Source organism: Bos taurus, chromosome 8 (genome assembly GCF_002263795.3).
Source record: "Bos taurus isolate L1 Dominette 01449 registration number 42190680 breed Hereford chromosome 8, ARS-UCD2.0, whole genome shotgun sequence".
Taxonomy (NCBI): Eukaryota; Metazoa; Chordata; class Mammalia; order Artiodactyla; family Bovidae; genus Bos; species Bos taurus.
Window position 1 is genome coordinate 72,579,580 of NC_037335.1, and position 24,222 is coordinate 72,603,801.

General features: G+C 42.9%; 1 protein-coding gene across 4 annotated transcripts in view; it reads left to right on the plus strand.

Annotated features, from left to right (window-relative positions):
• Nucleotides 1-24,222, plus strand: part of DOCK5 (dedicator of cytokinesis 5) — a 280,649-nt gene that overhangs the window by 135,992 nt on the left and 120,435 nt on the right. For all 4 annotated transcript variants that reach the window (XM_005210292.5, XM_010808067.4, XM_059889493.1 and 1 more), the window contains 7 exons: nt 4,763-4,911; nt 8,283-8,418; nt 9,653-9,810; nt 11,673-11,754; nt 15,121-15,250; nt 20,213-20,285; nt 23,795-23,937. In XM_005210292.5, the coding sequence (XP_005210349.1) occupies nt 4,763-4,911; nt 8,283-8,418; nt 9,653-9,810; nt 11,673-11,754; nt 15,121-15,250; nt 20,213-20,285; nt 23,795-23,937 (871 nt within the window). The remainder of the gene's footprint in view (nt 1-4,762; nt 4,912-8,282; nt 8,419-9,652; nt 9,811-11,672; nt 11,755-15,120; nt 15,251-20,212; nt 20,286-23,794; nt 23,938-24,222) is intronic.

Consider the following 24,222-nt stretch of genomic DNA (forward strand, 5'->3'; position numbering starts at 1 on the left):
CTTGCCCTTGCAGGAGATGCAGGTTTGATCCCTGGGTCACGAAGATCCCATGGAGAAGGAAAAGGCAACCTGCTTCAGTATGCTTGCCTGGGGAATTCCACGGACAGAGGAGCCTGGCAGGCTGCAGTCCATGGGGTTAAAGAGTCGGACACAATTTAGTGACTAAATAACAATAAGGATAGCTGTGTAATTGATTTACAATGTTGTGTTAGTTCAGATGTGCAGCAAAGTGAACCAGTTATATATATACATATACCCACACTTTTAGATTCTTTCCCCATTTGGTCATAACAGCATTGAGTAGCATTCTCTGTGCTGTACAGTAGGTCCTTACTAGTTACCTGTTATATACATAGTAGTGTTTATATGTCAGTCCCAATCTCCCAGTCTGTCCCTTCTCTTCTCCCTGTACCCCCCAGGTAACCATAAAAATCATAAAAAGATATCCAGAATAGAAATGTAAAAAGTGAAACCTCAAAGATTGCCAGGAGGGAGAAGTTTTCAGCAAATGCAGAAATATCTATACTGTCTGGTTGGAGGAATATTTGAATTTCTCTATTTTGTGTAGCTCGACAACTCAGGAGAACCTACTGTGTTGCTCAGAGCTCTTTACTCAGTGCTCTGTGATGACCTAAATGGGAAGGAAATCCTACCAAGAGGGTATGTATGTATATGTATAACTGATTCGCTTTGCTATGCAACAGAATGTAACATAGCATTGTAAAGCAACTACAATAAAAATTAATTTTGAAAAGTTCCTTGAACTGAAACTAGAGTGTCATTTTAAATCCGAGCTGTCACAGTTTGCTTTTCGTTCACTCCTGTGTTCAGACTTGTGCTGACTTTTGCAGGGAGGATCAAAGACATTATTAAATACATTCCTTGCACTCCTGAATTATGTGACAATGTGTGTGTGCACACTCAGTCACTCAGTTGTGTCTGACTCTTTGTGACCCCATGGACTGTATGAAGCCCCCCAGGCTCCTCTTTCCATGGAATTCTCCAGGCAAGAATACTGGAGTGGGTTGCCATTGCCTTCTCCAGAGGATCTTCCTGATCCAGGGATTGAACCCATGTCTGCCGTGTCTCTTGCATTGCAGGTGGATTCTTAGTCCCCTGAGCCACCAGGGAATGCCTGCTAGTACAAAGACTGAAATTAGTAGGGCTAGAGATAGTAGGAGAGACACATGAACGGGGGGTGAAGATGGAGGCCTGAGTCCTTGACTCCTGGTTTTATAGGCAGAGCTTGATTTTCCCCTCTCCTGTCCTCACTTTTTTCCCAGGAATCCATAAAGTGTCAGGAACCAGCTCCTGCACAGAACATCCTCTTAGAACAATTTTAGGAATGTGGTAATAAAATCCATTTTCTTACAGTCGGAGACTGCATCCTTTGATGTGTTCCAGCTTGTCTATTCAGAACTAACTTGGCACAGTGATCGCAAGAAGAATGGCCGTCTTCATACTTCTTGGGGGAACTCTTGGCAAACCAGGCTGATATGGACAGGCAATAATTAAATTGCCTTGGATAGTGTCTAATATAATTGAGACCAAGAACTTGTGAAAAAGTACCCCACACAAAGAGCTGTCTCTCATAGGTAGTCCCCGGAGACTTGGAGCTCTTTCTTTACTGTATTATAAGACCTAATATCTTAATTAAAATGAGAAAATATTGGGGGGAAAAACTAAGAGCAGACAAATAATTTGCAAGAAATAAAAGATCCTTTTCTGCCTAGAGGCTTTGAAAGGCAAAATTTTATGGGCTTGATTTCTCAGTTTGAAAGACAAGGACATGGAAATATTTTATATGGAAATGAATGAATAAAAAAGCAGGGTTAGTTTACCTCTTCTTTTCAAAAATGAGATTTTAAAAAAAGTTTCATTTATGTTTTTCTAAAGACTGATGAGGAAGAGACAATTCAGAAAATGCTAAAAGCCTAAAATGCAGGTGGTTTCATGATTTTAATCAGCTTTTGTGTTTTGTGCTTTCAGATCATTGGCATTAGCAGTAGTTGTTCAGATGCTAAGTCATGTCTGACTCTTTTGCGGCCCCGTGGACTGCAGCCCACCAGGCTCCTCTGACCACGGGATTCCTCATGCAAGAATACTGGAGTGGATGCCATTTCCTTCTCCAGGGGATTATCAGAGAGTATTGCAATCACAGATAAATGTGTTCATCTCTTTCCTCTCTGTTTGCCTAGAACCTTGAACTTCTTGAAGGGCTCTTACCTCTAATCCCATTGCTGTCCTCACTGTCCGCTCTTAGGTTAAAGACCCTTTACTCCACATGTACTCTTTTTTTTTTTTTTTTACTTTTTGGCCACACCCTGTGGGATGCAGGATTCGGAATCTTCGTTCCCCTACGAGAGATTGAGCCCACACCCTGTGCATTGGAAGGCAGAGTCTTATCCATTGAACTTCCAGGGAAGCCCCTACATTTCCTCTTTGTTCAGGAGTATCTTGGATATTTTCAGCCTTGATTGTTGTTGATACCTGGCCCAGGCATCTTCCCTGGGATGGATATAGAAGAGCATCACTAAAGAACGTGCCTGACAGCCATCAGCCACTTCTTTGTGCGGCTTTTTTTTTTTTGGCATTGTTTTTACGGGAGATCGTAATATTCCTGATAATTCTGGAAGTATATGTTATCCAATTGTATCATGACTTTCCACCTATGAATAAAAAAAAAAAGTGGTCTCACAGTATACAGAGGGTGGTGGCATATATTGGTGTATCAAAAAGGATGCACAAAACAGTTTTTCCTGATTATTCTATGGAGGCCTCCTTCCACCAGGCATGCCCTATCATATTGCTCTACCTCCTTTTTCCTTTTTTTCTTAATATTTATTTTTATTTATTTATTTGGCTGCGCTGGGTCTTGTTGCGGCTTGTGAACTCTTTAGTTGTAGCATGTAGGATCTATTTCTCTGACCAGGGATGGGACCCAGGCCCTCTGCATAGCAAGTCCAGGGTTTTAGCCACTGGACTACCAGAGGAGTCTCCTTGTACTTTTTATCATTTCTGAAATTATCTATTGTGTGGTTACATATGTAATATATATTATATGCATGTAATTAATGTACATATTACATATGATATTGATGTATATTATTTAAATGCTCATATTTAAATATTTTTATATATTTACATATATCTAAAGTTTATTGCTGCCTTCTCCTTTAGAATGTACAGGAACTTTATTTCTAGCACGTGGTAAATGCTCATTGACTGTTTTTTTTTTTTCTTTTTTAAATATAATGAATGCATCCTTTGGATAGAACCAAGGTATAATGGTTTGAATATCAAGCACTAGACTCTTAAAATGATTGAGGCACAAATAATTAGTTGGTTGTTAAGTTCATTTTAGTTTAGTTAAGGAAGTTCTTACTGAAGCCCAGAATAATGGTTTCATTTATTCCAGGTCTAATGTTTTTTGGGATGGTGTAACAATTTTCTGGGGACTTTATAATAACTGGTCACAGTCTCTTTTCAGTGATCCCATATCTCTGAAATTACAGTTCTTTTCCCATCCAGAATTCATTGGTGAGGTATATTTTATTGAATGGCTACTCCGTACCAGCTCCTAGAGATGCAAAACTAACCTTGTCCTGTAGGTTCTTACCATCGAAGGGGAGAGGAACGCTAGCCAATGTGGTACAGGTAGAGTGCTGAGAGAGGAGCAAATTCCAGCATTTGTGGAAGAGACAACCAAGCCAGAGTTATGGTTTTGAGGAAGAAACTTCTAAGATCCTGTAGGTGTCAGAATTAGCAGTTAGAGAAGGGTGTGTTGTGAGAGTGAGACGTGGAGGGTTGCGGGGGGGAGGAGGAGAAAAGTGGTTCCAGGTAGAGGAGTCATGTTACTGTGAGGATCTGGAGCACATGGGAGAATACACGTGGCTTTATGTGGAAGGAGCATAGATTTTTGAGGTAGTGATCAGTGTATGGTGTGGCTGGGAATGTGGGTAGGAGCCAAGATGGGAAGAGACTTACAAAGTGATCTAGTGTGTCTGGAGGACGGTGGAAATCGCTGGCTGTTTTTATTGTTCTTTCTATTTTGGGCTGTGCTGGATCTTTGCTGCAGTACCTGGGCTTAGTTGCCCCTCTCTCAGTGTGTGGGATCTTAGTTCCCCAACCAGGGATCAAATCCATGTCCTCTGCATTGAAAGGCAGATTCTTAACACCACCAGGGAAGTCCCAAGTGGCTGGTTTCAACCACAGGAGGAACATGGGCAGAAGTTTAAGGCACTTGGATGATTGGTACACTTATGAGTTAGGACCAACCCTCCATCCTGTCCATCCTACAAGTGGTTATCTGTTTCTGAAGTTGCAGCAGAGGAGAAAGTGGGAATGGGTCAGGGCAAAGCCATCCCTAGTGATGTAAAGAGGTCGCCTCCAAGTGCACAGCTTGCTCTGTGTATGCATGTTCAGTTGCTCAGTCATGCCTAATTCTTTGTGACTTCATGGACTGTAGCCCACCAGGCTCCTCTGTCCATGAAATTTTGTAGGCAAGAATACTGGATTATGGTCGCCATTCCCTTCTCCAAGGGATCTTCCTGACCCAGGGATCGAACCCACATCTCCTGCATTGGCAGGTGATTTGTTTACCACTGAGCCAAAAGAGGTCCCCTCAAAGTGCACAGTTCATTATATGGCAGAATAATTGGTTAAATAACACTTTATAAAGGATCAAGGCAAAAGATGTTCTCATCTCCCATCACACCATTTATTTTTTGGTCCTTTCCTCTGCCTCATTTTCCCACCTTAGAACAACAAGGTCACGCTCTTCCGCCAGCTGCAGCAGATGACATACAGCCTGATAGAGTGGCGGTCCCAGATCCTGTCTGGCACCCTCCCCAAAGATGAACTGGCAGAGCTCAAGAAGAAGGTCACAGCCAAGATTGATCATGGGAACAGGTAAATCAGGGATGACATATATCTCACTGAGAACTTGGAAAAACCCAGTCACATTCAGGCAGAGGACATATCTCCCCAAGGGCTTGTGATCTTGGAGTCACAAAAGAATAGTGTGTACTGCTTTCTTTCAGCCTTGGGAGCCATTTAATTGTGTAGAAGAAACTGCCAGTGCCCTTCATGGGCCAGCACAGGCCCCGTGCTGGATCTCAGGTCTCAAGGAGATGACAGATGAGCAGGGCACCTGGGGCTTGAATGGAAGGAACTCCACTGCCAGACAAACGCAGAAGGTCTGAGCATCAGAAACAGACAGTTTCTGGGACCTGAGATAATCTTTATTCTTTTTTAGATTTTTTTTTTACGCTGGAGTATAGTTGATTTACAATATTGTGTTTCAGGTGTACAGCAGAGTGATTTAGTTATACTTATACCTGTATCTATTCTTTTTCAGATTCTTTTCCCATACAGATTATTACAGAATATTTAGTGGAGTTCTCTGGGCTATACAGTAGACCCTTGTTGATGATCTATTTTATATATAGGAGTTATATATGTTAATACCAGACTTATCCCTCCTTCCTTCTCTGTTTGTTCTAACAGTGGATTTTTTTTTAAATTTTTTATTGGCGTATATTTGCTTTACACTGTTGTGTTAATGTCTGCTGTACAATGAAGTGAATCGGCTATATGTATACATATGTCCTCTCCCTCTTGTACTCCCCTTACTCCCATCCACCCCTCTAGGCCATCACAGAACTCTGAAAGTAGATTTAAAATCAGCAGCTTCATTCTCTCTCTTTCTCTATGTCTTCCCCTAAGTGGGACTATTGTTTATACTGTGTGCAAACCAGATTTGCCAGAATAGTAAAGCATGCTTTTAGCTTCTGTTATGTCCTCAATAACCTCTATAACCCCAGTAACCTCTTAATTAAGCTTCTCATTGGCCCCAGCATATATGTAGGTTCCTGATATTACTGCCCTTTGGAAAATGAAAGATTGAATTAATTCATCAAAATTGATTGTGACCTGGGATTCAGCCCTCCTGCCCAGCTCTTTCTAAAACACTGGACTAGTTTCTCAGTTTTTGTTGATGATTCCTTTGACATTCAGTTTCAGTTTCTGTTGTTGTTGTTCAGTTGCTAAGTCATGTCTGACTGCAACCCCATGGACTGCAGCACACCAGGCTTCCCTGTCCTTCACTGTCTCCTGGAGTTTGCTAAAATTCATATCCACTGAGTCGATGATGCCATCAAATCATCTCATTCTCTCCCACCCCCTTCTCCTCCTGCCCTCGGTCTTCCCCAGCATCAGGGTCTCTTCCAGTGAGTCAGTTCTTTGTATCAGGTGGCCAAAGTATTGGAGCTTCAGTTTCAGCATCAGTTGTTCTAATATATATCAGTCCTTCCAATATTCAGGGTTGATTTCCTTTCAGATTGACTAGTTTGATCTCCTTGCAGTCCAAAGGACTCTCAAGAGTCTTCTCCAACACCACAATTTGAAAGCAGTGCTGGGAGATTTCTTAAACAGCTAAGAGGGGATAAGCGGCTCCCTCTGGCACATATGTTGCCAGTGTATTTTGAGTCTTGGCACAGAGTGGCATCAGCCTGCGGGCCCCTGGTCTCTGCTACAAGATGGTAACATCCCACAAACAGCAGGACATGCCTGCCTTCTATTTCAGCCCTTTGAAGCAGCTCGAGAAATTAAGCTGCTCCATCGGTGCGTCCATGATTCAGTCTCTGAGAGGCCAACATGGGCCATCGCTCATGATCCTGGGTGGCCTGTGGGTCTGGCTCCCATGACAAGGGACCTGCCAGACTGAATCAGTTGATGGAGAAGCCATAAAACAGGGCAAAGGGAAATTAGGCATTTTTGCTTTCTTCTCAAAGACTTAGCACATGTCTTGGCACTATTATGCCTGAGTTTTCTTGGCATTTGGACATCCCCACTCCTGGATTGCTAGTGCCAGGAATGCTTTCTGGGAATTCAGATTGCAGTATCGTGTTTCAACCACAATCCCCAACTTCTTAGAACTAAGAACAGTTTTTTCTGCTTTGGTGTTGGGCATAAAAGCCTTGGTGGGATGGTGCCAGGCAGGGAGCCTATGGCCCTTACTATTGGCATGCAGCACCCAGAGCTACGTTTACTTAACACAGCCAGAGGTTTCCTGTGCTAGTTGCTGCAGTCAAAACTAACATTCATTGAAAGCATGATACATGCTAGATACTAGGTGCTTTATGTGCATTGTCTCATTAAATTCCCCTGTAATCCTGACAGAGTGTATTTACAGATGAGGAACCCAGGGCTTTGCAAAATTAAGTAGGTTACTCGGGGACTTCCCTGGTGGTGCAGTGGTAAAGAATCCGCCTTCCAGTGCAGGGGACTTGGTTTCAATCCCTGGTTGGGGAACTAAGCTCACGAGCCACAAATAAAGAGAAAGCTGCACACTGCAACAAAAGATCCTGTGTTCTGCAACTAAGACCTGACATAGCCAAATAAACAGTTTTTGTTGTTGTTGTTTTTTAAATGTAGATTACCCTAAATCACCTTGCTAGCAAGTGTTAAAATCAGGATGTAAATTTTGGTTCAGCTGACACCAAAGTCCGGGTTCTGAGATAGATTTTGTGATACCAATGCCAGGACTTACTTCCTTGATCTCCTTTAAGATAATCTTGAATGAAGTACTATCCCCCATGCCTGTGCTTTTAAGGAAATCAGGACAAGTCCCCCAGTATTTGAGCATTTGTCTTTCATAGAAGTTCCCATAGCAAAGTACAGATGATTAGGGGAAAAGAAGCATTGGTTAGAGTGAGTGCCAATTGGGACCAGATTACTTTGCATATTATTTACAAGTTTGGGTAACATTATCCTAAATTTTTTAGGTTTTGTTTGGAAAGAAGGCTGAAATTGAAGCGAGAAAATTCAGTGAGTTCTCGTCTTAACTTGTCCAGCACCCAGCCTTTCATCCGAATCCTCTGGGTTTTTCCATGAAAACTCTTATTTTCTATTTATGACTGTGCTGGGTCTTTGTAGTTGCACACAGGCTTTCTCTAGTTGTGGCGAGTAGGGGCAGCCCTCTAGTTGCAGTATTCGGGCTTCTCATTGGAGTGTCATCTCTTGTTGCAGAGCAGCGACTTTAGGCCTGTGAGCCCAGCACTTGCAGCTCCAGAGGTGGGGTTCAGTAGTTGTGGCACATGGGCCTGGTTGCCCCAGGGTTTTTGTGGAATCTTCCCAGACCAGAGATCAAACCCGTGACCCCTGCATTGGGAGGCAGATTCTTAACCACTGGACCACCAGGGTTGTCCCTCCATGAAGAGTCTTCAGAAAAGAGTCTGCTCCTGGTGAGGAGAACCAGCTGACTACTCCTTTGTTTCCAGAATGCTGGGGTTGGATCTGGTTGTGCGGGATGACAATGGGAACATTTTGGACCCAGATGAAACCAGCACCGTTGCCCTCTTCAAGGCCCATGAAATGGCCTCAAAGAGGATTGAGGAAAAGATCCAAGAGGAGAAGGTGAGCTTCCTGAAATGTGCAGACCTTGGCCATGGAGGTTCCGTTTTTGCTTTTGCTTTTTTTGTTTGTTATTTTGCTCTTTTGTTTGTTTGTTTTGTTTTTAACGAAGGAAAGGGAGTCAGTGACAGCAGAGGTGGCAATGTTGTTGAGAAGAAATATCCATTTTCTCATTTTAGAAGCAAAATATAACAAAAAGAACGAGTCAGCAGTGTATGTTCTGACCTGGAAAGATTGCAAAGATATATAGTACGTGGAAAAGGGCAAGATGCAAGAACCACGTGTATAAAATACTGTTATATGTATTTCAAAAAAGAATATACATCTGTGCTTACTTATGTGCAGACTAACTCTGTAGTGATAGACAAGAAATTGACCAATAATGGATGCCTCTGAATAGAACTGGGTGGGAGAGAACCCTTTGACTGTTTAAACTTTTGAATTTAGTCCCTAGATTATGATTTCTAAAGGAAATAACAATAATATTTACAAATGAAGTTTTTGAGAGATTTTAAAAATTGTAACTGGACAATAAATAAAAATTTGAAAGGTACAGAAAAAGAAAAAAGTCACCTACATTATGAAGCCCAACCATACTGATGTTTTGGTGTATGTTCTTCCAGTCTTTCTGTTCTAATGAGTGAAGAGTACTATTTATTTTCTTTAATTTGTAGGTTTTATTTTTTTTTTTAGTACAGTTGTAATGACATTTCATTGCATTTCTGGATCTAATGGCTAACTGTGGCTGAGGACAGACCTGTCCAGTGGAGTCTTATTTACGATGAGAGTCATTCTCCCAAAGAATGATAATGAATCATGAATTTTATGCTTTTGAGGTTTCCCCAGAAGCCATTGTGAGAGAGATGAGAACGTCTCAAAGCCATTAAAACCATGAGTTGTTATAACCTTTAGATATATGCTCTTTAGACAGCATTTATTGAACTATTTGGGTTTAAGGCCTTTCACAAGACCTTCATTAAAATAATAATTCTATTTTGCTCACTCGATTACTTGTCTCTTTACATTTACTTTCTCAGTAAGTGCTTGTTTTGGGTGGTACTGGGTTGGCCAAAAAGTTCGTTTGTGTTTTTCTGTGTCTTCCTTACGGAAAAACCTGAACGAATGTTTTGGCCAACCCAATAATTACATCTGGCCCCGGTTTGGAGGCCAGTGTCTTTGCCAGTGTTTCCCATTTGCTGAAACCACGATGACTTTCTCTCCTGTCCTCTGTGTTCAGTCCATTCTGCAGAACCTGGATCTGCGGGGCCAGTCGATCTTCAGTACCGTCCACACCTACGGCCTCTTCGTGAACTTCAAGAACTTTGTCTGCAACATCGGGGAAGATGCAGAGTTGTTCATGGCCCTCTATGACCCGGACCAGTCCAAGTTCATCAGGTAGTGGAGACCCAGGTCGTCTGCCATCAATCTTGTGAAAATACCCAACCTTCACCTCCCCACCTCCCTGAGGATGTCTTTGCTGCGTTTGAGAAGGGAAGATGGAGACGAAGGGGAGGATTTCAAGGCAGTGGAAAATTAACCCTGTTGGGCTGCTGTGCTTTTCTGAGTGACTACTGAAACAGTGCAGTAATAGTTCATGTTTTCACTGAGTCTTAGAAATCACACAAAACTCATCAGAATAAAGAAGTTGTGGTACATATATACAGTGGAATGTTACTCAGCCATAAAAAGAAATGCATTTGAGTCAGTTCTAGTGAGGTGGGTGAACCTACAGCCTATTACACAAAGTGAAGTAAATGAGAGAGAGAGAAACAAATATCATATGTTAACGCATAGATATGGAATCTAGAAAGATGGTGCAGATGCACCTATTGGCAGAGCAGCAGTGGAGACGCAGACGCAGAGAACAGACATGTGGACACAGCGGGGGCAGGAGCGGGTGGGGTGAATGAAGAGAGTAGCATGGAAACATGTATATTACCATGTGTAAAATAAACAGCCAGTGGGTGTTTGCTGTATGAGGCAGGGAGCTCAAACCTAGTGCTCTGTGACCACCTGGATGGGGTGGGAGGTGGGAGGGAGGTTCAAGAAGGAGGGGACATACGTATAGCTATGGCTGATTCATGTCGATACACGGTAGAAACCAACACAATATTATAAAGCACTTATCCTCCAATTAAAAATAATTAAATAAAACTCATCAGACCATGGTGACAGGGATGAAGGGATTCAAAAAACTGTAGGAGAGGGGCGAGGGAGGGATGACCCAGCAGAGCACTGAGGGCTTTCGGTCAGTGAAACCGTCCCGTACGGTACTGTCATAGAGGGTGTGCGTCCTTTCACATTTTTTCCATACCCATGGAGTATCCAGCACCAAGAGTGACCCCTAATGTAAACCACAGACTGAGTAATAATGACGTCTCAGGGTAGGTTCAGCGATTACAACAGTGAATCTACCACTCTGCTGGGGGTTGTTGATAAAGAGGGAGGCTGGGCATGGAGTGCTGTTGTTGTGTTGTTAATCGCTCAGTCGTGTTTGACTCTGCAACCCCGTGGACTGTAGCCTGCCAGACTCTTCTGTCCATAGAATTCTCCAAGTAAGAATAGTGGAGTGGGTAGCCATTCCTTTCTCCAGGGGATCTTCCCATTTCAGGGATCAAAGCTGGGTCTCCTGCATTATAGGCAGATTCTTTACCGCCTAAGCCACCAGGAAGCCCGGGAATGAAGTGGGGCATAGGAAAGTCTGTACCTTCCTCTCAACTGGCTATGAATCTAAACTGCTCTAAAAAAGTAATGGTTATAAAATTTCAAAGACTTTAAGGAATAATAGACTTTGTTCAACCTACAGTCATCTGCTGAGCAGCTAAGAAAGCATATTTGTTATTGAGAAGATGGTTAAAATTGTTTGTTTCTAAAATAGAAATCTTATGGGAGTGTGTTGATGTGGATTCCAGGGAATGGACTTGGAACAATTCTTATAAAATTATATTCCTGATTCAGCAAAGCTGAAATTTATACAGAGGATTTGAGATGAAAGAAAGACTCCAGATAGAATCTGGTGGAATGTACTGGGCACAGGCCCATCTTGAGTAGAGCTTGTCATGGGGCTGTACTCGGTATGCCTCTAGGAACTGGGCTGCAGCCAGAACACCAGAGAATGGTCATTGGTGTGGTCTTAGTCCTGCCTGAATTTCACTGAGCTCTTCTGGACCCCCTTTGGACCCTATTAAGCCTGTACTGAGAGCAGCTTCCTCCCCACTCAGGTGCTCACCAAGAATATTTTTCTTTCCCTTCACCAGTGAAAACTACCTAATTCGTTGGGGCAGTAATGGAATGCCCAAGGAAATCGAGAAGCTCAATAACCTTCAAGCGGTCTTTACTGTAAGTCCTACCTATGTTTAACCCTTTCCTTAGTTTATGATGTTTGTGAGTACATGTGGTAAGTATATAGAAAACTTAAAAACTGAAAACATGAAAATTGCAATTCTCATAATCCCTCTACTAGGAATAATCCGCTCATTTATTCACCAAATATTTATTGAGCACCTCTTAGAGACCAGGCACTGATCTAGGCACTTGACATATATCAGTGAACATACCAGATAAGAATGTCCTGATTCTCGAGAGTTTTTTTTGTCCCAAAGGAGCAGACAATAATAAGCAGTAATCAGGTAGATGAGTACTTTGTACAGAATGTTAGAGTTTTGAGTGCTTTGGGAGAATTGGGAGTTTCTGGGCTGGAGGAGGCATGCTGTCTTAAATAGGTAAGTCAGGGCTGCTCTCATTGAGAAGGAGCTTTGGAGTAAGAACTTCCAGTTGAAGAGGATGTAAGCTGTGCAGATAGAGAGAGGAGTCTTCCAGGCCAAAGTTATTGCCTGGGCAAAGACCGGGCTAGACTTTTCTGTTGGCTTGTATTTTAATGGACTTTTCCCTCTGCTCTTCCATTTCCCCAAGGCAGGAGGTATGCTGCTGTATATGGACTGAGAGCCAGGAAATGTATTGAGCTATAGCTTGGAATCTGCTGACTCTTTCTCATAGGCTAGGAACTCTGTTGGGGTTCCTGCACTTTTTTTGCAGTGCTTGAAAAGCCCTGGAGCCGCTGCCAACTGCTCTGAGCAGTGGGTGGGTTTCCCAGCTCCCGTTAAGCCTAAAAGAGATACTGATGCCTCTTTCTTCCTTTTTCCCTTAAGCCACCCCCATATTTTGTCTGCTTATTCTTCTTAGTCCCTCTTACAGCAAAGAAAACAAGAGTCTAAGATTAAAGTACCAAAAGGACTGATAGGAGCAGTGGTCTGCATGTTACCAGATTCAAGCTTGCTCTGCTTGCCCCTGGACAGGCCAGTAAGTCAGGAGACAAGGTGTTGAGGCAGTGAGTAACAACTTTATTCAGAAAGCCAGCTGACCAAGAAGGTGGCAGACTCAGTTCAGTCGCTCAGTCGTGTCCAACTCTTTGCAACCCCATAAATTGCAGTATGCCAGGCCTCCCTGTCCATCACCAATTCCTGGAGTTCACTCAAACTCACATCCATCCAGTCGGTGATGCCATCCAGCCATCTCGTCCTCTGTCGTCCCCCTTCTCCTCCTGCCCCCAATCCCTCCCAGCATCAGAGTCTTTTCCAATGAGTCGACTCTTCACATGACAGAGTTGTCATGGCAGACTAGTGTCTCAAAATAACCATCTTATCAGGGTCTGGATGCCAGGTTTTTTTTTATACAACAGGGAAGGGGAGGAAGTCCATAAGTCTTTCAAATATCTCCTGGAATGGCCAGCCTCTGGGAGGGGATGTGTTCATTTCTTCTGTCTTGAAGCCACTCACAGGTGGACAGGATCTGGATGTTTCCCTGAGCAAAGGGACTATGGTTTACCCTTCAGGCAGAGGGGCAGGTATCCCTGAGGCAGGCCATTATGTGTAGACAGTATCCTTTTAGTGAACAAAAGCTATGGGAAGCAAAGGTTAAAGTAAACTGATCCAACGTGCAATCAGGTTCTGTTCTTCCCTGTAACACCAGTACAGGCTTATTCTTCCTCCTCCCTTTCCTTCCAACTTTCTGTTGTTCATTCCATCCATTGAAACTCTACCCCTGGGACGAGAGTGGTCTGTTTCTATCCCTGCACTGACCCATCCATACCTTTACCACCTAGTAAGTGTGGACAAGAGAGAGTCTAGAGCTCTTCCCCAAAACAGTATTTCCTCAATTCTGAGATACATGTTTTTTTCCCATGAAATAAAAAGACATTTATCAGTCAGTATGTACATTATTAAAAAATTTTTAATATTATTAAATTCTTGGTCCATCTTTTAATTAACAGTGTTTTAGAATAGCTGCGATTCACTCACCCTCCCTCCTCCCCCTATCAATTAGGCTCTTCCTATATGCAAATTCACATCCAACTTTTTCTATTCGATGAAACGTGACTGATTCCTTGGTCCTTAAACATTCTACAGAAAGTTCATTTGTAAATGACTGCATGTTATTAAATGATACCGGTGTGCCCCAGTAAATGTAACCAGGCACTTGTGTTATGTGTGAGTCTCTCACTTCAGTTCAGTCGCTCAGTCGTGTCCAACTCTTTTCGACTCCATGGACTGCAGCCCACCAGGCTCCTCTGTACATAGAATTCTCCAGGCAAGAAATACTAGAGTGGATAGCCATTCCTTTCTCCAGGGCATCTTCCTGACCCAGGGATCGAACCCAGATCTCCTGAGCTGCAGGCGGATTCTTACTGTCTGAGGCACTTGAAGTCTTTCTGTTAACAGAAGCCTCAAGGTTGATAGTGTCATTGGTATATATTCCTAGCTTGGAGCCCTGAGTTAACTTGATTATAGAGGATAGATGTGAACTGATTGTTTAAAAAGTTCTTTCTTGATTCAGTAAAGAGGCCTTGGGAAGCTGTTTCATGAAAAGAATTTGAGATGCAGTTAAATCATTTCTGATGTTAAGGTGAATGAGTTATGTGAGCTTTGTGGGTTTACTCAACCATCCTAGGAGTACAAAAAAGCTTAGAGCATGAGCCACAAAAAGACAGAGACATTTCATCCACACATTTCTCATTAATCAACACACTCTGAGAAGCCCTCAGTGGATACCTCTCAGAAAACAGAGGAATAATTACAAAAAGCAGAGCATGTAAATTTCTGGGTTATAGTTGCCTCACAGGATTATTTGGAAGGTAAGATGAAATATCACCAGCCTGTGTGGATACAAAATAAATGTCAGTGTCTCATAAGTTTTAATTTCATTTGGCACTGGAAGGCACCTGGTGCTCAGATATGCCCTGGCAGGATATAAAGTCGATGTGACAAAGGACCCTGAATAAGCTGGAGACTTGAGGATGAATATGATCTGATTTATAAATTTGAAGCAGGAGCTGGGGGATTTTTTTTTTATTCTTTTTTTAATACAGTCATTTTCCTATGACGCAGTGAGAGTTCTTGGCTGGATGCAGATAGGGGAGGAGAGGAGTCATTCTGATATTTGAGCATTAAGGAGTATGCTCTGGGGACTTCCCTGGTGATCCAGTGGCTAAGACTCAGGGCTTCTAATGCAAGGAACCCGGGTTCGATCCTTGGTCAGGGAACTAGATCCTACATGCCCCAACTAAGAGCAGTTACAGCCAATAAATAAATAAATAAAATTTAAAAAGTATGGTCTGAACAGTATTCTATTGTAGAGTCAATGGAAAGAAAGCGGAGGTGAGAGGGTGATGGAACGTGACCTCCTTTTTCTGTGCTCTCTGCCCCGTAGGACCTCAGCAGCACAGACCTCATCCGGCCCCGCATCAGCCTCGTGTGCCAGATTGTCCGAGTTGGCCACATGGAGCTGAAGGAGGGCAAGAAGCACACCTGTGGACTCCGGAGACCCTTTGGAGTAGCAGGTACAGAAAGAGCCCGAGATGGATGTAAAATGGTGTGGCTACTGGGGAGACAGTATGATGGGGGCCTAAGAAAAATTAAACGTAGAACTTAGGATCCAGCAATCCTACTTCCCTACGCTCAAACCAAGTAAAATGAGGGACTATATTTCTTTTAACTTTAAAAAAAATCTTTGATTGGAGTACAGTTGATTTGCATGTTGTGTTCGTTTCAGGTGTATGGCAAAGTGTTCAGTTATCCATATACAGAGTGTTCAGTTATACATATACATATATTCATTCTTTTTCAGATTCATTTCTCATATAGGTTATCAGAATATTGAGTAGAATTCCCTGGGCTATACAATAAATCATTCTTGGCTCTCTTTTTCTTTTGCATTTTTTATTTTGTCTTGGAGTCTAGCCGATTGACAGTGTTGGGATAGTTTCAGGTGAACAGCGTGGGGGCACTCATCCATACCTATACATGTATCCATTCTCCCCCAGACCTCCCTTGCGTCCAGGCTGTCACGTGACCTTGCAGAGTTCCGTGCACTGTATACAGTAGTTCCTTGTTGGTTATCCATTTTAAAGATAGCAGTGTGTACATGCCCGTCCTTATACTCTTGTTTACAGCAGCGCATTGGTCACAACAGCCAAATGGTAGGAGTAACCCAGGTATCTGTTGATGAATGAATGGATAAACAAAAGGGTCTGTCCCTACAGTGGAACAGCCTGAAGCAGTTGGAAAATTCCGTCACATGTTTCAGCCTGAAGAAACTTTGAGGATGCTGTGTTAAGTGAATTAAGCCAGTCACAAAAAGATGAATACTATATGATAACTCACTTTTATGAGGAATCTAGAATGATCACATTTATAGAGACAGAAAGTGGAATGGTAGTTCCTAGAGACACAGGTGGCAGGGTGAGGGGACAGAGGAGGTATTTTTTAAAGGCTTAGAGTTTCCGTTTGGGAAGAGGAAAACATCTGGAGGTGGATAATGGTGATGGCTGCATGACAGTGTGAATGTTTTAATTTTAAAGACTTTTTTTGATGTGGACCTTTTTTAAAATCTTTATTGATTTTGTTACAATATTGCTTCTGCTGCTCATGTTCTGGTTCTTTGGCCACAAGACATGTGGCATCATAGCTCCCTGTCTAGAAATCGAGCCCCCACCCCCTGCATTAGAAGATGAAGTCTTTTTTTCTTCTTTATTAAAAATTTGTATTGGACCATAGTTGATTTACAGTGTTGTATTGGTTTCAGGTGTATAGCAGAGTGAAGCAGTTACGCATATACATGTATCCACTCTTTTTTAGATTCTTTTCCCATATAGGTCAAAGTATTGAGTAGGGTTGCCTGTGCTGTACAGTAGAAGACAAAGTCTTAAGCACTGGCCTGTCAGAGAAGTCCCAGTGTGAAAGTTTTCAGTGCTACTGAGCTGTACATTTTTAAATGGTTGAAATGGTAAATTTCATGGTATGTATGTGTGCGTGCATGCTAAGTTGCTTTAGTCGTGTTTGACTCTTTGCAACTCCATGGTCTATAACCTGCCAGGTCACCCTGTCCGTGGGATACTCCAGGCAAGAATACTGGAGTGGGTTGCTATTTCTTCCTCCAGCAGATCTTCCCCACCAAGGGATTGAATCCGAGTCTCTTAGGTCTCCTGCATTTGCAGGTGGGTTCTTTACTGCTAGTGCCACCCGGGAGGCCCCATGTTATGTATTTATTTTTCCACAATAAAAATAATTTAAAAGAAAGAAAAGAGGGAGGAAGGAAAGAGAAGACCCAGAGACAGTGCAAGATGAACTTGGTTGTAAGTGTTAGCCTCAGACATACCGCATTCACTACTTGGACCTGGCAGGCGCTTGCTTTTGGTGGTGCTCATGTAGATACCCCATGTTTGTTTCTCCCCCCCGCCCAGTTATGTATCTTGTACACAGCAAGCCTCTGGGTAAAGCCTCTGTTTGTCTATTGGAATCTTCCTTGCCTGCAGCCACGTATTGATCTTATCTGAATAAAATTCTCCTTGGAAAGCTGTTTGCCTGTCTAGGAAATTTACTCATCAAAGGCAGCATTGCTTTCAAAGAGGGTCGTTGGCTTCAATCAGACTCCATAACCTTCCAGGAGGCCCTGCATTTTCCTCTGTAGTTTGTTAAATGGAGGATATATATTTTTGGTCTTACTCTGACATTTTAGTTACTAAGTAGTCCTGAAAGCCATCAATCCTGCTCCTGGAACGAGGACCCAGAAACTCCACATTGTCAAGATCGACCTGTGGGTCACATGGCTGGTGATGCAGCCCCAGGAGACTGTGTGCGTCGTGGGTCCCTTGAACCGCCCCGCACCCCTTTCCTCTCAAGGTTGGCCGGGTTGTGTCTAGAGGAGACAACACTATTCGTTATAGTGAATTAAAATGAAATCCCAGGAAAGGCAAGCAGCCTTGGCCCAGGACTGTTTAGCCACCTACACACCAATCTATTCCTTCATAGAAGTTGAAGGCGTTTTCAGGGTCGTTGTCCTTCAAACTGGGCTAAGGAGATTGGAACATCAAGCTTGAGGCTTTTATTTGCTCCTGTGTTTCTGTGTGTGTGCGTGTGTATGTATGTTCAGGGCATGGAGATTAGTTTTAGCCTTGATGCCAAACGTCAGCAGAGGTTAGCAGTAACTAGATGATGTCCACAAATGCACTGCCTACTTGGGAGTTTAAATTCAAATTTTGCAATATTTGTGTGCGTGTATGCACTCACACACAATGTTTGCGGGGGTCTTTTAAGAGCTGACAGCAAGTTGATGTCATGCCTGCTTTTTACAGCTTCCTTACACTAACATTAATTCCCAAGCCTAATACATTACGTGTTTAGGTTACTTTGAGCAAGCATTTCCTCCTGGTTCCTTAGTTTTTCTTATGATTATTGCGTCATAGCTTGGAATTTCTTTTAATCTCCAAACAGGTTAGCTAGGGCGTGGATTATTAGTGCATGTTTTATGACTAGCTTGTAATTTATTAACCAAGGCTTGATGGCCTCTTGCCTTGGGGCCTTGTCTACCCTCAGCTGCCTGTGGAGTCAGTGCCCCACTTCTTAGTTTTCTAGGGAGCAGGCAGAGTTTGGTTACATGGTTTGCCCTGTGATCACTGTTGGGTTCATACCCTGATTTTAACCATTAACACTTCTGACCTAGGGAAGATTACCTACATTTCCCTGTGGGTCAGTTTCCTCATCTCTCTTTTTTAAAATTTGTTATTTATTTATTTGGCCGCATTGGGTCTTAGTTGTGGCACACGGTATCTTCGTTGCATCATGCAGGACCTTTCATTGTGGCATGCAGGCTTAGTTCCTCTGCCACATGTGGAATCTTTGTTCCCCAACCAGGGATCGAGCCCACATCCCCAGCGTTGCAAGGTGGATTCTTAACCACTGGACCACCAGAGAAACCCCCTCTTTTTAAATTTATTTTTAATTGGAGAATAAGTGCTTTACAATGTTATGTTGGTTTCTACTGTACAACAGTGCCAGTCAGCTATAAGTATACATATATCCCCTCCCTCTTGAGCCTCCCTTCTCATCTCTTAAAGTAGGGCTGATACTAATATTTGTATAAAAAAGATAATATACGCAGTGGGGTTAGCACAGTGCTTCCTTAATAGCTCTTCTCATATGTGAAAGAGCAGATCAATACGTGGTCTTCTAATCTGTGCTGCTAATGACCTGCTGCCCTTGGTTTATGTGGAAACCGGGTGAGAAAATGTCACATCAGAGGGACAGTGGGCCACTTAAGTCATGAGTTCCTCTCCCAGGTCTTTTATTCTGTAACACTCCTGCCCCCCCCAAAAAAAAAAAAGTATTCTCTTGTGCCTTAGAATGCGGGCTTAGTAAAAATTGTCAGTGTAAGAATTAAGCAACTTGGTCTAGTAGAATTTTTTTCATATTTATTATTTTTATTTATTTTTTTAAAATTGGAAGATAATTGCTGTACAATGTTGTGCCAGATTCTGCTGTACAACAACATGAATTAGCTATGTGTAAACATATATCGCCTCCCTCCCACTGCCCATGCCGCCCCTCTAGGTCATCAGAGAGCAGCAAGCTGAGCTCCCTGTGCTGCACAGCAGGTCTCCACTAGCTGTCTGTTTCATACATGGCATTGTAGATATGTCAGTGCCACTCTCGCCATTCATCCCCCTCTCTCCTTACTTCTGCTATGCCCTCAGGCCTCTTCTCTGTGTCTCTATTCCTGCAAGTAGGTTCAACAGTACCATCTTTCTAGATTCCATATATATGCATTAATGTAAGATACTTGGTTTTCTCTTTATGACTTATTTCACTCTGTATGACAGACTCCAGGTCCATCCACATCACTTACAAATGACCCAATTCTATTTCTTTTTATGGCTGAATAATATTCCATTGTAAATATGTACCACATCTTTATTCATCTGTCACTGGACATTTAGGCTGCCTGCATGTCCTGGATATTAGAGTTTTTAAAGAGGCTAGTCTGCAGGGTTGATCTGAGAACACCCAGACCCCTGCCAAGGACCCTGATGAATTGCTCTTCTGCCAGCCTAGGGACACTGGGAGTCATCGTTGACAAAAAAATAAACATCTCTGCCTGCTCTCTCTTCCTCCAGGATTCTGTGTTTGCTGATACTGTAATTTTCCAGTTCCTCACTGAGGCCTCAAGTAATTAGCTTCTTTTTTTTTTTCAATTTTATGTTTGTTTTTTTTTTAAACACCAAAAATATTTTGTATTGGGATATAGCCGATTAACAATTTTGTGATAGTTTCAGGTGAACAGTGAAGGAGGGACTAAGCAAATACTGGAGTGGGTTGCCATGCCCTCCTCCAGAGGATCTTCCCAACCTGGGGGTCTAACCCACATCTATTAGGTCTCCTATATAGGCAGGCAGGTTCATTACCACTAGCCCCACCTGGGAAGTCCAGCAATTAGTTTCTTTAATTAAGTTTTATCTTTTTCCTAGTGATGGATATTACTGATATTGTTCATGGCAAGGTGGATGATGAAGAAAAGCAGCATTTTATTCCCTTTCAACAGTAAGTACTTTGGCACTTACCCAGGTTAGTTGAGACCTGGGTTAGGCCTTTGGGAGGTGCATTTACACAGAACCAAGTGCTCGGAACCTTTTGCCCGGTTAGACGAGGAAAACTCTTGACAGAAGACTATATTCAAAATCCTTGTATTAGACCGCAATTTAAGAGAGTAACCTAACTTCTTCTGATTCTACAGAAATGACTGAAGCAATATAAGGGACACATCTAGCAGGTTATGGTACCGTATAAATGCCAGAGTCTGCCTGTACTTTGTCATATGGAACGGTTATCGCAGAGGACCAGAAATTAAGTAGGACAGCACAGGGCTTCTCAGGCTGTAACGTGTGCATGAAGCACCTGGGGTCTTGATGGATGCATGCAGAACGCCATCTGGTGGGCCTGGAGTCTCCATCTAATAGGCTTCTGGGTGATGCTGCTGCTGCAGGTCTGGGGAGCACACTTGGTGAGAGTGAAGGGTGGACTAGTCCTTGGGTTCCTGCGAGTGGAGGAAAGCTGGCCCAGGAGTGCCTGGAAGGATGCCCCCTGACCTGCACTCAAGCCCCCTTATTGAGCCTCGGGAACTGGAGCCCTGAGTGGGCCACTGGGGGACGCTGCAGAGCTGTTCTCCATCCATGTAACTGAGTGAGCGTGCCTGTGAACATCACGACTGACCCCAGCAGGCACGTGCCACTTAACCTCGCACAGGCGGCTTTGGGAGCATTGCTGTGTCTGACTCCTAACGAGACAGTCATGTCAGTGAGGAAAGATGATTGTCTCGGCCAGTGTAGAGCCACTACCACAGATCAGTGTGATAAACTGAGAATTCCAGAAACTAGACCCAGGGATATCTGAGTTAATGTGATTTTATTAATAATAAGTAATGGGTTGGCCAAAAAGTTCGTTCAGGATTTTCCATAAAGTGTTATGGAAGAATCCCCTAACAAACTTTTTTGACCAACCCCAATAATATGGTTATGTTATTTTTAAAATTATTTTTAAATGATATTTAAAATCAGTGGGGAAAGATAAGCCATGCAAAAGCTATTGTTCAAGATTAGCCAGCCATTTCAAAAACTAAGTTAAATCCTCATCTCCCAACTTAAACCATCATAATTTCCAGATGATAACACATAAAAGGGTAAGAGCCAACAGTCTTAAAGTACTATAGGAAAATAAAAGTTTTATACCATGTGATGTGTGGGAAGTCTTTCTGAGTCAAATACCAGAGATTTGACTGAAAAAAAGAAATTGATTTAACCACACAAAAATTTTAAACAACTTATACATAGAAAAAGTTTAATAAAACCTTGGCAGTTTGCTGTGTCTTGTATAATACAATAAATATTAAAATACATAGCATAGACATGAGTATATAAACTATAAAAACATGCTTATGATAAAGATAACTTTCATATCTATGAATGTTGTTTCTCTATATATACATATATTATTAGGCACTGTGCATATATGTACTAGGAACAGCATTCATGAATATGAACTGTTAGTTATTCAGCTGTGTCTGACTCTTTGTGACCCCATGGACTGTAGCGCACCAGACTCCTCTGTCCATGGGATTTCCCATGCAAAAATACTGGAGTGGGTTGCTATTTCCTTTTCCAAGGCATCTTCCCAAACCAGTGATCGAACCCAGGTCTCCTGCATTGTAGGCAGATTCTTGAACATTATATGAAATACTATATGGTAACATGATACAATGGCTTCGCCAGTGGCTTAGCAGTAAAGAATCCACCTGCCAATGCAGGAGACCCAGTTTCAATCCCTGGGTTGGGAAGATACCCTGGAGAAGGAAATGGTAACCCACTCCTGTATTCTTGTCTGGTAAATCGCATGGACAAAGGAGCCTGGCAGACTACATTCCATGGGGCTGCAAAGAGTCAGACACAACTTAGCAACTAAACAACAAAAAAATATGATACAATATTATGTGTGTGTATATAAATAATCAAGGCAGCATTCATGGAATGAAATTTAATCTGCTCCATACAAATAATATAAATAATTGTAGAACAGGAGCAGTATTACGGATATGAATTGTCTCCAATGCATTTCTCTGTATTTGTCTCACTTTATGAAGTGGGTTTCTGGTTTGGTTATGTGCCTCCCGCTTACTTTCAATACCAAGTCTTTCTAGCAGTTGTTCTCAAACACTGAGTCCTCAGATTGTCTCCACTACAGAATAATACAAGCTTTGTGTCTCCGAGGAGCCCAGCCCTAATTTGATTACTACTCACTTTGCGGCCGGCAACCACTTTAAAGCCTTCACGATGCAAATCATGGCCTCTGGCATTGAACTCCCAAGATTTATGGCAGAGCTTTTGTAACTTAACCTCAGAAGCTTTACAGCGATTGTATTGGGAGAGTTTTATACACATATCCTGCTAGACTGAGAGGGTGTCATTCGAAAACAACTCATTCTGCAGCAATCCCACTTTTTAGGAACATAGTGCAGTGTGGTGGTGGTGGTTTAGTCCCTAAGTCTGTGTTCAGCTCTTGCGACTCCATGGACTGTAGGCTGCCAGACTCTTCCATCCAGCCTGGGATTTCCCAGGCAAGAATACTGGAGTGGGTTGCCATTTCCTTCTCCGGAGGATCTTCCCATCCCAGGGATCAAACCCGGTTCTCCAGCATTGCAGGTGGTTTCTTTACCGACTGAGCCACCGTGCTCCTGTACTGCAGTATGCTTCCTGTGTATTGTCAGGATACAGGTCTGAACCCTGCAGAGCAAGCTGGCCTGTGTGTTGTGGGCAAGAGACCAAAACTACAGCAGAGAAGACTGGCGACCGTTGTTCTATACAGGCTGATAGGGAGTTCCCAATAGTGCTTGTGCTTTCCATAGAATGGGGGCTGTGCTTCCCCCTTTGATCACCCTGTAAGAATCTCAGCCTGATTTGATTGTTAACGTGAGGCTTGTTTGCTGGTGCCTGTGGCGTTGCAACCGTATATATAGTTCATCATCACATGGGATTCTGCAAACACCATCCACAATCCATTGCATACGCAGCACTCTGGTACACTGAGTGTTGGCAGTAGGTGGAAGCTTTCAAGGCATGTGTTTTCAGGTCTGTTTCCTTACAGATGAAGAAACTGAAGCCTGAAGGGTAGACTTTGGCAGAGCTTACTGTCGAGTAGAACCGGAACTGGGGGCTAGGTCTCTTGCCCCTGCTTCCACCCTTCTACAGTTCCATTCCTTCGGCCTCTCCCACCTTGGAAAGCACATCAAGCACTGCCTCTGGTTTCAGTCTAATCATTTGACCATCAGTTGTGTTTGTTCCTGAGTTGCTGTTTTTCCCCTTTTTCCCCCCAAGTCATTTTGAGATGAATTTGCTAAGATAGGCACCCAGTGGGGAAAATAAAGATGGAAAGTATCCTGTAGTTAGGTTGCTTTACTATTTATATTTTCAAATGATAGGCCCATCAGACCCAGCAGTATCTGAGGCTCTGCTGCAGAGACTTCCTCTTTTTGTCTTACCAGTTATTTCTCATTTTCCCAGAATTGCCATGGAAACATATATCCGACAGAGGCAGCTAATCATGTCGCCCCTGATAACATCCCACGTGATCGGGGAGAATGAACCACTCACGTCAGTCTTGAATAAAGTGATAGCAACCAAAGAAGTGAATCACAAAGGACAAGGTACTCGGCCCTGTGTACCAAGCGGGGAGGGGGCTCTGGTGGGGCTCGGGAGTGGTGGCGCTCAGAGCTGAGTCCTTGGACTCTGGCCCTTTCATTATCTTTCTCTGATATAAAACAGACCCTGCTGGGGACTGCCCACCTCAACTTCCGACTGACACTGACGGCAGTTCAGACTTGAGAGCATTGTCTCGCAGCTGTATTTTGTGAATTGTGTAGAATGAATTCTCATCTGATAAGTCTCACTTTTGTCTGCTCTATGATCCCAATGCTCTAAATTAAGGCACA